The sequence below is a fragment of the Zootoca vivipara genome, chromosome 11 (genome assembly GCF_965207765.1).
Source record: "Zootoca vivipara chromosome 11, rZooViv2.hap1.1, whole genome shotgun sequence".
NCBI classification, from domain to species: Eukaryota; Metazoa; Chordata; class Lepidosauria; order Squamata; family Lacertidae; genus Zootoca; species Zootoca vivipara.
The window spans coordinates 14,370,685-14,383,630 of record NC_142594.1 but is presented as its reverse complement, the minus strand read 5'-3'; the positions used below and the strand labels follow the sequence as shown (position 1 = coordinate 14,383,630).

The following is a 12,946-nucleotide window of genomic DNA, read 5'->3' as shown; positions in this document are numbered from 1 at the left end:
TTAGTAACTAACCTCAAAGTCACTGAATTGTTTAAGGCTAGCTAGAGCACAAGCATCCAATAACTCAATACACTTACCATACTACATATATACAGTGGTACCTCTGGTTAAGAACTTAATTCGTTCCGGAGGTCTGTTCTTAATCTGAAACTGTTCTTAACCTGAAGCATCACTTTAGCTAATGGGGCCTCCTGCTGCCGCCGCACTGCCAAACCACGATATCTGTTCCCATCCTGAAGCAAAGTTCTTAACCTGAGGTACTATTTATGGGTTAGCGGAGTTTGTAACCTGAAGCGTTTGTAACCCAAGGTACCACTGTAAATTATTTCCAGAGGAAATGCTTACCTAGGACAGCAATCCAAATGTCTCTTCTGTGGAAGCCGAGGGGGTTCCGGTTCTAATTCCATTTCTTCCTTTATGGAAATGCTGACATTCAAGTTGGTTTGGGTACAATGCCCTTTTTCTTCTTCCTTGGTTTCTCCGAACAGATCAGGGTCATCCTGAATTACATCAATCACAAGAACATCATCTTCATAAGCCTTAACAACCTCTGCAGAGAAGTTAGCTTTGTCCTGTGCAAAGTTATTGCTGTAACTACTTTCATCATTAGTTGGCACTTCCAATACCACAGCAGAGTTGTGGTTTTGAATCTCCATATAACCAGTACTCAAAGTATCAGGCTTATCTTTCAAATCTGCCAATTCCAATTCTCTCTCATGGGAAGTCTTCACACCTTCATTATGAACACTTCTCTCTTTATAAAGGCTTTCAAGAACACTGTCAAATTGGTCTGCATTTTCTTCTAGGACAGTAATTCCACTAACTTCCTTTGACTTGAACTGATGTCTACAATTCACATTGGACGAAATCTCTTTACCTCTGGCTTTCTTCACTGACACAGTAGAATCTAGGATGTCCAAAGGATTGCAAACATCTCTTGACAATCTGGTATATTCTCTTTTTCTGGATTCATTTTTATCCTTCAGTAAAGGAATTTTGAAATTTGATAGGTTCCCTTTGATTAGCGGTTCTTGCTTGAGAACTGATGTCTTCCTATGTTTTCCACTATCTGAACAAACACCATTTTTATGGGTATCTATAGAACTATTTCTCTTTGCTATACTTCCTTTATTTTTAGCCTCTTTTGCTGGTGAATTTAAAGCTATTTTTGATTTCTTTACATTTTTAGTGCTAGATGTGCAATGTTTAGGTCTCTCCTCCGTACCCATAGAGGAAATTCTGTTGTTAGCAGTAGCTGAGTGAGCCTTGCATATATGAACTACAGATTCTGAGGTTGGGTTTTCATTGGGAAGTTGCGTTTTATGATCCATTACCTTATATGCAGAAGTTTCGACAGTACAAGCCAATGGCTTATGTAGCTCTGCCTGGCGAGAGAGAATTACTGAATCAGAAACTCTTAAAAATTCTCTTTTTGAGTCTGATGCATGATTTTTACCAAACCACAAGTATGTTCTAGCACACGATTCACGGGGCCAAACATTTTTACCAGAAATTGGTACTGCTCTTTGACAGCTTTGTAGCACCAATTTCTTTCTAACTTTATATATTGTGTTTTCTTTGACGGTTCTTTTTTCTCTTTTCATACACCCAGCAACATTATTGTTGTGGTCGGTAATTTTCTGACTGACTAATGTCTCCCTTATAGAGTTATCAACCAATTTATTACTACAGCAAATTTGTGGTTCTATGCTGCTTAACTCATTTTCCTTTTTGATGAAGTGTGCTTTGCTCATCTCTGTACCGTGAGATAATTTGGCACGTTGATTTTGAGGTTTTTGAACAGCCTGCTTAAGAACAAAATCAGGTGTATGACCAAGTGAAGAAAATAAAGTTGTTTCATTGTAGAGTGGGTTTTCCAAAATCATTGAACTTGTTACAGCAGTTTTATTCTCCATTTGTAATCCACATTCGCTGTGTATGTTCACACTTGTGAAAGCTTCCTGGTCTGTTATTTTTTCCAGATCCTCAAGCACTTTAACCCCTTTGTTTAACTTTTTGAAATCTAAACACATTTTACTTTCCCTGGATCGCTTTCTATTTTGACATCTTGAGGAGTTCTTAATATTTTGGCACATCTCTTTTTCAACCAATGTACTTTTTTCTGGAAATGACTGTCCAGCTTTTACTATATTAGGGCTCCGACTCAAATCGTTCTGTCCCATATCCCTGCTAGAGAACAAAACCTTACACTGATTAAGTGCAACATGCAGAGATCCAGAGTGAACCTTACAGCTTTGGGTGGTCTCAAAATCTGTAGGTGTCAAGAGTGCCTTAATGTAACGACAGTCAAGCAATCTCACTACTGGAATAGTAGTCCTTTCTACTGTATATGGCAAAGTATTATGCCTAGAAAACAATTTGCATTCTTCATTTTGCTGCACTACCAGTGCATTTGTTTCCACATTTTCAGCTACTGTTGTGCCCAAAAGCTGTGAATTGGCATTTGTAACAGGAAACAAGGAAGTATCCGCTCCAAAACAAGGGATGACAGGATCTTTGTTTTCAGTCTCATCCAATTTAGATACTGGAAGGCTTGCAGATTGCTCTAGCAGATTTTGTATATTGCAATCTTGATAAGTACTCAGACCAGTCTTGCGAACTTTTCCATGCTGTATGCTTGAAAGTTCATGGACTTGCTCTCCTGAGATTTAAAAAAGGGGATGATAATTAATCTAATGTTGAATGCATTCTAATATACAAGGTTGGACTTTGCCAAAGCATATCTGTAATAATAAATATGTATTTTATAAAAATGCCTTTATAAACTGCAAGTGTAGTAATGACAAGCATATCTAATGGCTTAAAAACACAAAAGCATAGTTCTCATCCACTATGGCTGGCATTCATTAGTATAGCAATTAGAATAATAGAATTAGAAATACAGAATATAAGAATCACAGAATTGTAGAGTTGGGAGGGACCACAAGGGACATCTAGTCCAATCCCCTGCAATACAGGAATCTTTCACCCAACATGGGACTTGAACCCATGACCCTCAGATTAAGAGTTTCATGCTCTACTGACTGAGTTCTGTATTTTGCTTGCTACTGGCTATATAAAATACTTTTTTAAAAAAATGTTTTTTAAACTGCTAAAATAAATTTGCAAGCATTTCCAGAATGGCAAAAAAATCACAATGTTGGAAATTCAATGCTAAAATTACACAAAGTAGAATGTGCACATACATGCACACACACAATATAGGTAACATACCCAAAGTAGGAAAAAAAAGTTCGTGAAATTGTAAATTCAAACTTTGCCACTTTTGGTGATATGTTAACAAGCATATTAAATTTTCCCCATAGATTAAGTTTAAGTACTGTACAGGCTAAAACTGTGGTGCCTAACATTTTCATTAGTCAAAAGTGAATCTAAATATGAATCAAAAGAAGCAATTTAATGGCTTCACACAAATTGTAAACAAAAGAGTGCTCCTTAGTCAGGGATGGAATTTCAGTCTCTTGTCTCTTCCAGCAAGAAGCTTGCTTTGTGAAGTCCCAATAAAATGACTGTACAATGGTTTCTAGCTTAAAGATTTCCTAGTTAACAGTATCCTACTGTACAGTGTTTCTCCGAAAATAAGACACCATCTTATATTTATGTTTCCTCAAAAAACACACACTATGGCTTATTTTCAGGGGATGTCTTATATTTTTCCTCCTCCTGCTGTGGCCGGTATTGCTGTTGTGCCTATACTATGTCTTATTTTCGGGGTATGGCTTATATTCCTTGAAGGCTTAAAAATCCTGCTATGGCTTATTTTATGACTACGTCTTAAAATAGGAGAAACAGGGTAAATATAAAGAACTGTGATTTAGTTTTTATATTAAATTTGAAAATGAATCAAGATTTTCATGCTGTAAGAAAATAAAGGCCGGGGGGGGGGGAGGTTATGGTGAAAAAACATAACATACAAATACAAAGAGAAAGAGCGAATAAGCATCCTTACTAGATGTTCTGGTCTTTTTTTTTAGTTCAGTTGAAGTCAGAACTTCATCCTTTCCATCTCTCTGTTTCTTAATCCTACCATGTACTCTGGTAATCAGTAGATCCTCTGTGGGTCCACAATCCATCATTTTCTCCTCACAGATCACTTGTCTACACCCAGGAACCTCTGAAACAGACTTCTCTGGTGTCCAGCTCAGGTTCTTACTATCATTTTTGCACACCACTAGTTTCAAAGAAGCTCGGGTTACCATTTTATGCTTTTTTTCTGCAGTGTCCCTATACCTTCCATTCTCTTCTTGATTTGCTACACTCTTCAACAGGCATTTGCTATTTTGTTTTAGAACTTCTGCACCTACACGTAATTTTGCTAGATTCCCTGCAACAGAATTCTCCCCTCTTTCTCCCAAAGTTCTCGGGCTTACGTTCTGTATACCAGACTTTAACTTAAAAGACAAGCACCCCCTATTTGTTATTTGACTTTTCTCTGGGTTCATAAAAGCTTTTTGCTCTTGCCAAACCGATTTAGTCTTCTTCCTCATGTTCCATGTTTTCTGGTGTGGTCCCGGTTCAGAACAGCTTTTGCTTTTCTGCAGTCCCCTAGTTACTTTCTGAGATTCTAGCCCTGTTACAGAACTCCTATCCTTTCCCATTAAACAAATACTTGGTTTTAGGAAGGGACAGCTGTGCTTTTTCCTCAAGCTCCTTGCATTCTTCATGCAACTTTTGATTTTTCGTTCAGGTTCCAACAAGGAACTCAGACTATTTTTCTCCGCTGTTGTATCTTTGTCATGAGATTCCATTCCCAGCAAGGATCTCTCTCTTTTCTTCCTCACCCATGATGCCAATTTAGTTTGCAAACAAACTCTAGAAGCAGAATCATTCGGCTGATCCGTCATACTCCGGACAGCCTTCCTTGAATTACGTCTTTCCACCAAAGCCATTTCGCCTTTCCATTTTATGCCCACATCATCATTACAGTCTGCTCCGATTGCATTCCTTTCCCCAGTACTTTGCCCCTTCCTTCTTTTAGAAACAAACCCCTTGTTCTGTTGCTGTTTCTCCCTTAACTGTACTTCAGAACCAATAACAATCGGGTTGCTTAAGTTACTAGCCGGCAAAGAAAATGACTTTTCTGTGCGCCTGCTCTCATCTTTCCGAAAGCAATCTAGACTTCTGGATGGTTGCCCCCTTTCAGCTTCCATCCCAATTCCTGGCAACAAGCAAACTGGCCGCTCTTTACTCTTTTGCACTTTTCGTACCATCATGGACTAATGGAACGAAGTGCTCCCCCCCCCTTAGAGACAACCTACAACTCTTCTCTTTTAAAAAATAATAATCTTAGAATCACTTGAAGCTTATGCTCACCTACTTGCCAAATCTATAGACATAAAACTAAAAAATATTTTTGTAAAAAAAAAAACACGCTTCCAAAGGACGCTAAAAAAAAAAAAGATGGAAGGGAAATATGTGGAAGGGCCCTGCCACAGGAACTTGTCTTCCTCAGGCCACGACAACAAAGATGTGTATAATATTGTGTGTAAAGAAAAGAAACTGATTTAACCCTAGCTGCCTATCCCTTTCTTTTGAGGTGCTTTAGGGTCTGCACCTCCTTCAGCAGGAAAGCGAGAAAGAAGCCCCCCCCAGCCGCCGCCCCCCGGGCGCTTTGCAGACCTGCGGAAATTGCGCGGTCCCAGAGTCTAAACAACGGCCACTGAACCGGTAAGAGAACCCGAGAAGCCGCACTTCTTAATTACCCACCTCCCACCCCACACACCAGTACGGCGACCAACAAACCACTTCTTCCCGTCCCCCCCTCAGAAAAGCCGCCCCCCCTCAGTGAGTGCATATCACACACACACACACACACCCCACACCAACACAAACACACACCGCCCCCACGCCTTTTTGTAGGCCCGACCGCAAGCCTTAGGACTCCAGGCTGCCGCCGCCCTCCTTTCCCGCCCTTTCCCCCTCCTTCCCGCCCACACACTCACACGCTCCAAGAGGGGACCGCGTGGAGCGAGCGAACTTAAGGCGGAGAAGACGCGCGGCCTGAGGGGCGGTGGCTCCGCGGATCCGCCTCGGGAAGGGAACGGGATTTTTTTAAAAAAAGGCCGCGCAGGGAGGGAGGAGGCGCACGGCTTTCCCGTCCAGCGCGAGAGTGAGTCGTCGCGTGCCGCTGAAGGGAACGTGAGCGAAGGGCTAGAGCGCGTCGCTTGCTCGCTCGCCCTCCCACTGTGGTCACCTTGCACCTTAAGGGGAAGCTTGAGGGAACCGGCCGAAGCTATCCCCCTCCCCACCCTTTCCGCCTCCTCCCGCTGCCAATATATTAAGCAAAGGGAGAAAAGGGCAATACTGTAAAAGAAAACGACGACGACGCAACCAGCGCCGGTCCCTTCCTTCGCAGGGTCACAAAATGGCGTTGTCGAGGAAGCGCGGGCGTCGGTCAAGGCGCCCCGCCATCCCGCCCCTCCATGAAGAGTTTCAGAGGGAAGGGAAAGGTGTGGGGAGTCACTTCCTTACTTTGCAACTCTCAAGTGTGGGCAGAAGACACGTGTTAAAGGGTCTCGTGCAGATAACGTGCAGACGGGGAAAATCTGCACGCACACTTCAAACACACACCCCGCCATGTTGTTCTCTTATTCACCATCGCTTCGAGGGGCTTCTTCCTGCCCTTTTTTTTTTGGTTCAGACCAGTTTTCCGAACTTGGTTCTCCAGCTGCTTTTGGACCACGACGCCCATCGTCCCCAGCTAGCAAGGCCAGTGGTGAGGGATGATGGGAATTGTAGTCCAAAAAAACCCACACAGCAACAGCTGGAGACTCAAGTTTGGGAAACCCTGGTTTAAACTCCAGAGAATCCCTTGGGTTTCTCGAAAACTGCCACTAGATGGTGCTGCTCTGGTGTGCCATGTAGGAGTTTACTTAATGAATTTGCACGTTGTGTTAATTTATGCAGAATTTTAAGGAAATGAGAATGAACCTTTGGAAAATTAAGGTACCTTAAAGTGCAAAGCCCATCTCCGGAGGTCAACTGCCAGTCACTTATGTTTCTATAGTTTAGGCTTATTCTGTAAAAAATGCTTTGCATTAATCAGGTTATAGTTTTTCCTATACTGTATTTGCGTGGTATGGGATTCATTGATTCCAAAACCGCTAGCTCCTATGCTTACTCTAATGCAGGATCCCCAAACTAAGGGGCGGGATGCGGCCCAATTGCCTTCTCAATCCAGCCCGCGGACGGTCCAGGAATCAGCATGTTTTTACATGAGTAGAATGTGTCCTTTTATTTAAAATGCATCTCTGGGTTATTTGTGGGGCATAGGAATTCATTCATTTATTTATTTTTCAAAATATAGTCTGGCCCCCCACAAGGTCTGAGGGACAGCGGACCGGCCCCCTGCTGAAAAAGTTTGCTGACCCCTGCTCTAATACCCTAAAAGCATATTCAGCCTTATGACACTACTACCCCTTTCCTTCAGGTTAGAGGTTGATGCCCTACTCTGATTTCTGTCAACATGGGAAGTGGAATCTGGAAGGGTACAGAACAAGGATTTCTCTCTGGTGTTTTAGCTTTGAGCTCGTTCCTGAAAGAAACCCCATGAGGTCTCACCATGCCATCTCTTAGGAGTATTTAAACATTTTTATTTGAACAAAGGTTTTATGGGATAATCGCTGGATAATTCTGCACTCCTGCTGTTGCTTGCACCTGTAATTGAAATGATGCTTAGAAATGTTGCATCATTTGAGGTGAACATCAGTGGATGGAGGGGCTTTTTTAAAAAAAAGACTCAGATGTGATATATATTACAGTATAGACAATTCTTCCATAGATGCCAAGCCAAAGAAGAATGGGAAGGGACTCTACATATGCCCTATTCTCATTTCCTTCTGTACCTGGTCAATTCCTGATGGTGTAACAATAGAATGACTGAAAAAGCTGCATAAAACACAGCACTTCTGAAAATGCTCAGTCTTGTTTAGCCGCTTCAGACAAAAGGGAATATGAAGGGGGAAACATGATATAAAGACTAAATCTTCATTTTATTTGTTATTTCAATTCTTATGAGATCCTCTAATGCAGTGTTTCTCAACCTTTTTTGGGCCAAGGCACACTTGTTCCGTGAAAATAATCACGCGGCACACCACCATTAAAAGACGGGGCAAATCCTGCGGGTTGGGAATGGGTGGGGGACTGAGGAATAGGGAAGGTGGGGAGACAGGGGGGAAAGGAAGTAGGTCGACCCACTGGCACACACACACCCCCAAAAAATGAGACTGAGAGAGGTCATTCCCACAACATTTACTTGCTGAGAGCCCTCGAGTACCGCCTCCGTCCTGCCTGCCGCCAGCCCCCCGCTCCCTCCTGGGCTGGCCGCGGCTGAGCTGGGGCTGCTGCTGCTGCCGCCACTGCCACCTCTCTCCGGCCTCCCCGCTGGTGTACCCGCCGCCGCTGCTCCTTGGCGGCCCGAGAGCCCTCCCCGGCTGGCGGAGGAGGACGGCGAGGAGCCCGCCAAGGTGGGGCGGCTGCTGCTGCGGCTGCTGCTGTTACTGCCGCCGCTGGACGGGGCTGCTGCTGCTGCTCCGGGGTCCCCGCCGCCGCCGCCGCCCTGCGCCGCTGCCGCCGCTGCCTTCTCCATGGAGCGCGCGGGGAAAGCGCGAGGAGGCGGCCTCGGCTGCCGACGGCGGGCTGGGAAATACCTGACTCATACGCAAGGAGGGAGAGAGGAAGGGCCGGAGAGAGAGACCCGAGGGGCAGCCTCCGCCGCCTCCTCCTCCTTCTCCCGGGATTGCGGAAAGCAGCGGCATCGGCGGTGCTTTGTGTCCGGCGGCGGAGAGATCCGCCCCGTCCCTCGATGTTCCCGCTTCCAAGCCCAGCCCCTCAGCCCAGGCGCGCGGCCATGAAGCGCTGCCTCGCTCAGGGAGCGAGCGCGAGTAGATTCCCACCCCAGATGTGCGATGCGAGGAGGAGGAGGAGGAGGGGACGGAGAAACACCCTTCGCGCCCCCGCGCCCTCCAGACTGACCCGGCCGGCTTCCTTTCCGGCGGGTCACTGTGGGGCATTTGCGGCCGCCAGGCACATGACAATGCAAATCGCCCTTCTCGCCGCGGCACGTCGTGGCACACCAGCCAGCGTCGGAACAGCGGTTGAGAAACGCTGCTCTAATGTGGTCAGAATTACCCCCATATTACAGATATGGGGAGTGATGAGGGTGGCTTCTTTTAAGGCCATCCTTTTAAAGTTAAGGAATTAGCTTGAAATCTTAATTGTTGGGGTAGGGAGAACTCTGGGTTTTAGGCCCGTGCTGTTAGCTACCATAGTATGTTAGCTATTTTATACTTAAGCAAGAGGAATCATGCCTTGATACGTCATATTTAAATAACCATTAATTTCCACATAACACATCTCTAGCGCTTTCATCATTCTGTTTATTTAGCATAATCAGTAAGCACAGTGCTTTAAAGAATACTGCATGCAGTTGCTCCAGTTACATATCTGTAGGCTTACTTTCAGTTCATTAGACAAATATTCTGTACATCGCTTTTAAAGTCAATCTAATTTCAGCTTTTAAACAAGTACCCTGATGTGAGTGGTAGCTTTTTCCACCAAATGTATTTACGCAGTTGTTCAGTTTAATTTTATTTCTCTCTTTGCCCATCTCAGGCGTTGATGCTCGACCTATGAAGGGCTGCTCATGATCAGAACTGCAGAACATCCCTCCCAGCGGCTCAGCAAGCTACCATTTATTTTTAATTGCTCCCCACAGTGGAGGCCAATTAAGGATGAAGACAGCAGGGTAAGGATCACTCACAAACCCTTTGAAGGGCACAGACTAAGCATTTGCTTTGCCGGAAGGCTGCCATTAACACATTTCATTTGTGCAAGAATGCAAACACTTGGACACACACTCTGTAGTATTAAATGCAGTACAGTTCTAATTCAACTAAGTTTTAGTGCAGATGGCAACAGAAGTGACAGAATATCACCCCTAGGTTATAAACTTTGAAAATTAGATTTATTTTCTTTATCCCTCCCTCTTTCAGGAAGCACCTGCTTTAGACACTCTAATAAGACCTCTCTCTCTCTCTCTCTCTCTCTCTCTCTCTCTCTCTCTCTCTCTCTCTCTCTCTCTCTCTCTCTCTCTCTCTCTCTCTCTCTCTCTCTCTCTCCTCCATATAAATACTAGGTTTTCAGATTAAAATTATAGCAGGAAATTAGCATTAGTTCTCCTTACTGTTTGTTTTTATGGCAAAGAAATGATTTCCTTGTCATTTAAATTTTAATGAATTGCGGAGTTAAAAAAATATTCTAGGTATTTATAGACTGCCTGTCAATAAAATTCTCAGTGTAATTTACTATAAAATTTTGAGAAAATAAAAATTTACCTAAAATAACGATGCAACAGTGGTTTGCAGCCACTGTAGGTTTAAATGGGGAAATATATGGTATGTACATATAGCAGCATGTATATATAGTATGCATATATATAGTAGGGAAATATATAGTATGTTGAAATGTAGATTTATTCTGGTTGTGATTAATTTTATTTTAAAATCCATTTACACAGGGAGAGTTTGAATACATTAAACTACAGTATTACTGATTACTCAGTGAATAGATTAAACCACAAGGAGTTTCAAAGAGCTTGTGACTTTTAAACTTCATGAGTACACAGCAGGAATTTTGAAACTTTTGTTGCAGAGATGCTAAATTTAGTTTCAATTTATTCACTTCACACTCAAGCTTTTCCATCTCTGCATGTGGCTTCGTGCAGTAGTATAAATATAGGTTAGAGTGAACCTTCTGTATTTTAATTTCCCCTAAAAAATAGTACATACTGTTTGGTGTGATGTTCTTTAAAACAAATTACAAATTAGTTGTATATTGTGATTTTAAGATCCTTGGTAATTGTTGCTCTTGTCTTGATGTGGCATAATAGGTTTTTGTTTGTTTATTTCTTTAATAGTTGTTAAGACCAAAAGTATTTGAACATGAAGTATATTTAAGTATGCTTTGTCTACTTATTGCTCAAAATGCATCTATTTGAAGACTTGTAGTCTAATCGCTGTATGAGCACAAACTTGTAGGACTGGCATGAGAGTCCCTCCCTGCTGTCAGGTGAGAACTGGATGACTTACAAAACTGGTGCTCTTTGCCTCTCCCCTGGTAAGGCATACTTGCTTCTTTGATTAGAATGAACTGATCCACTAGTGTTAGGAAAGGCCATGCCTGCCTTCTTCTCCTGTAATCAGGACAGATCCATGAGATATGGAGCTTGCTGCTCTTTGTAGGACTTGAAAGGGGAAAGTATCATCCATAAATGATAGGGTACATATTTTGGCAATTTTAAAAACCATTCCAATTCCCTGAGGATGTAAATCCTGATTTGTCTTGATATTACTGCAGGAATTTACTGGTGTGAAACATGCTTCATGTCCAATTTTGAAATGTTGGTCTCAGTTTTAAACGTCTTCCTTCTGAAGATATGGATGCTATTTCTGGAATCAAGGTAAATGCAGCCTTCAGTGGAACATGGAATCTTTCTGAAGGCATTAGCATGGTGAGCATAAAAAACGCATTTGGAACCTTGCTGTGACTGGAAAGGCTCCCTGTGGAGTTGCTCAGAACTTTCTGCATATGTAATCCATCTTTCTGTCTCCCACAAGCTTCCTGCATTTGACTGACAAGTCACTAACTGGCTGGAGTCCATTCAATGGGAAAGGATCTTCCTGATTTACACAACATTGTTTGCTATGCTAAGATAAAACAAAACTCTTAGAGGTAAGAGTCAGTAACTTTTGGGTCATATGCTTTCTGCATATATGGTATAATAATGCTTAGTCTAAAACCATGTGGAGAGTATTTGGCAAAACCTTTAAATGGCTGAAGCCTCAAGAAGTAACAATCAGAGAAGCATCTCCGAATACTCCACAAAACTGATGATTTTAGCATATACATTTTGACAATCTTAACAAACACAAAATGATACATAATAACCTCTATCACTCAGACTATTGTCCACAACTAAAAAGATATATTGTATCAGCAGTGCTGGTCTGCAGGCTTTATACAAAGGCAGGAGGGAAGGAGAAAAAATTAAAATGTGTACTTCATGTACGTCAAACTGTGCTGTAGACTATAGGCACTGTTCTACCATATGCCTCATTGTTTGCATAATCTATAAAATCGCCCCAGACTGGATAAAAGTTACCGGTAATCATATTCCGCTGGCCTCTTGCTATCTTCCATTTCCATGTCAGTTTCCCCAATAATGCTACTTGCCAGACTGCACTATATCACATGTCCATTGTCAATAATTGCAATGATCTCCGTGTCCTGGCAGTGGTCATTCTTGCCCTGGTTAACAGTTCTTTGTTTCCAATTTGTGGCATATCCTGACTATACAGGTTAAGCAGAGCCAGTCCTGGGGTCATGGGTACTGTCTGCCTTAGGATCAAAGACATCTCTGTGAAAACATTTCCTTTGATCTTTTCTGTTTTTGGACACTCCCACCACATGTGTCAGCATGTCCCTATAGTGGAACACCCTCTCCAACACCTGGTAGATGCTAGGCATCTAGGTGTTAAAGTACCACTTTAAACCTAAAGGAGGATGCATATTGGTGTTGCTTCCAGAAAGTGAAGTACACTTCTGGTAGTCATCTACATGCCCAGGACAGAAAAGTATGGGCAGAGTGCCTATGGCTCAAACCTGCAGTGCATATGAGGTTAGAACTAGAGATGATACTGCAACATTTAGCCATGGTATCCTCTGAATCATGCCCCCAAGTCTCTTGAGAGTGCTGTCTAGTTCATGGGGACCTTCTCAGCTGCAGACAACTTCTATCCAGTCCCTCGGACACACTGATATTCTAGTAATTATAGATTGTGTTACTTTCGGTATTGAAAGGACCACGCTGTAAGACCTGGACTCCCTCCATGGTGTAAATAGGTGAATAAACCATAATTCTTAAAGC

At 42.9% G+C, this 12,946-nt stretch overlaps 1 protein-coding gene across 1 annotated transcript in view; it reads right to left on the bottom strand.

Moving 5' to 3' along the window:
- The window catches only part of TOPAZ1 (testis and ovary specific TOPAZ 1), a 35,360-nt gene extending 29,685 nt beyond the window's left edge, over positions 1–5,675 (bottom strand). The window contains exons 1-2 of the mRNA XM_088653912.1: positions 3,971–5,675; positions 346–2,662 (exon numbers count right to left, since the gene is read on the bottom strand). Of these exons, the coding sequence (XP_088510038.1) occupies positions 346–2,662; positions 3,971–5,234 (3,581 nt within the window). The 5' untranslated portion in view covers positions 5,235–5,675. The remainder of the gene's footprint in view (positions 1–345; positions 2,663–3,970) is intronic.
- Between the last annotated feature and the right edge of the window lie 7,271 nt (positions 5,676–12,946).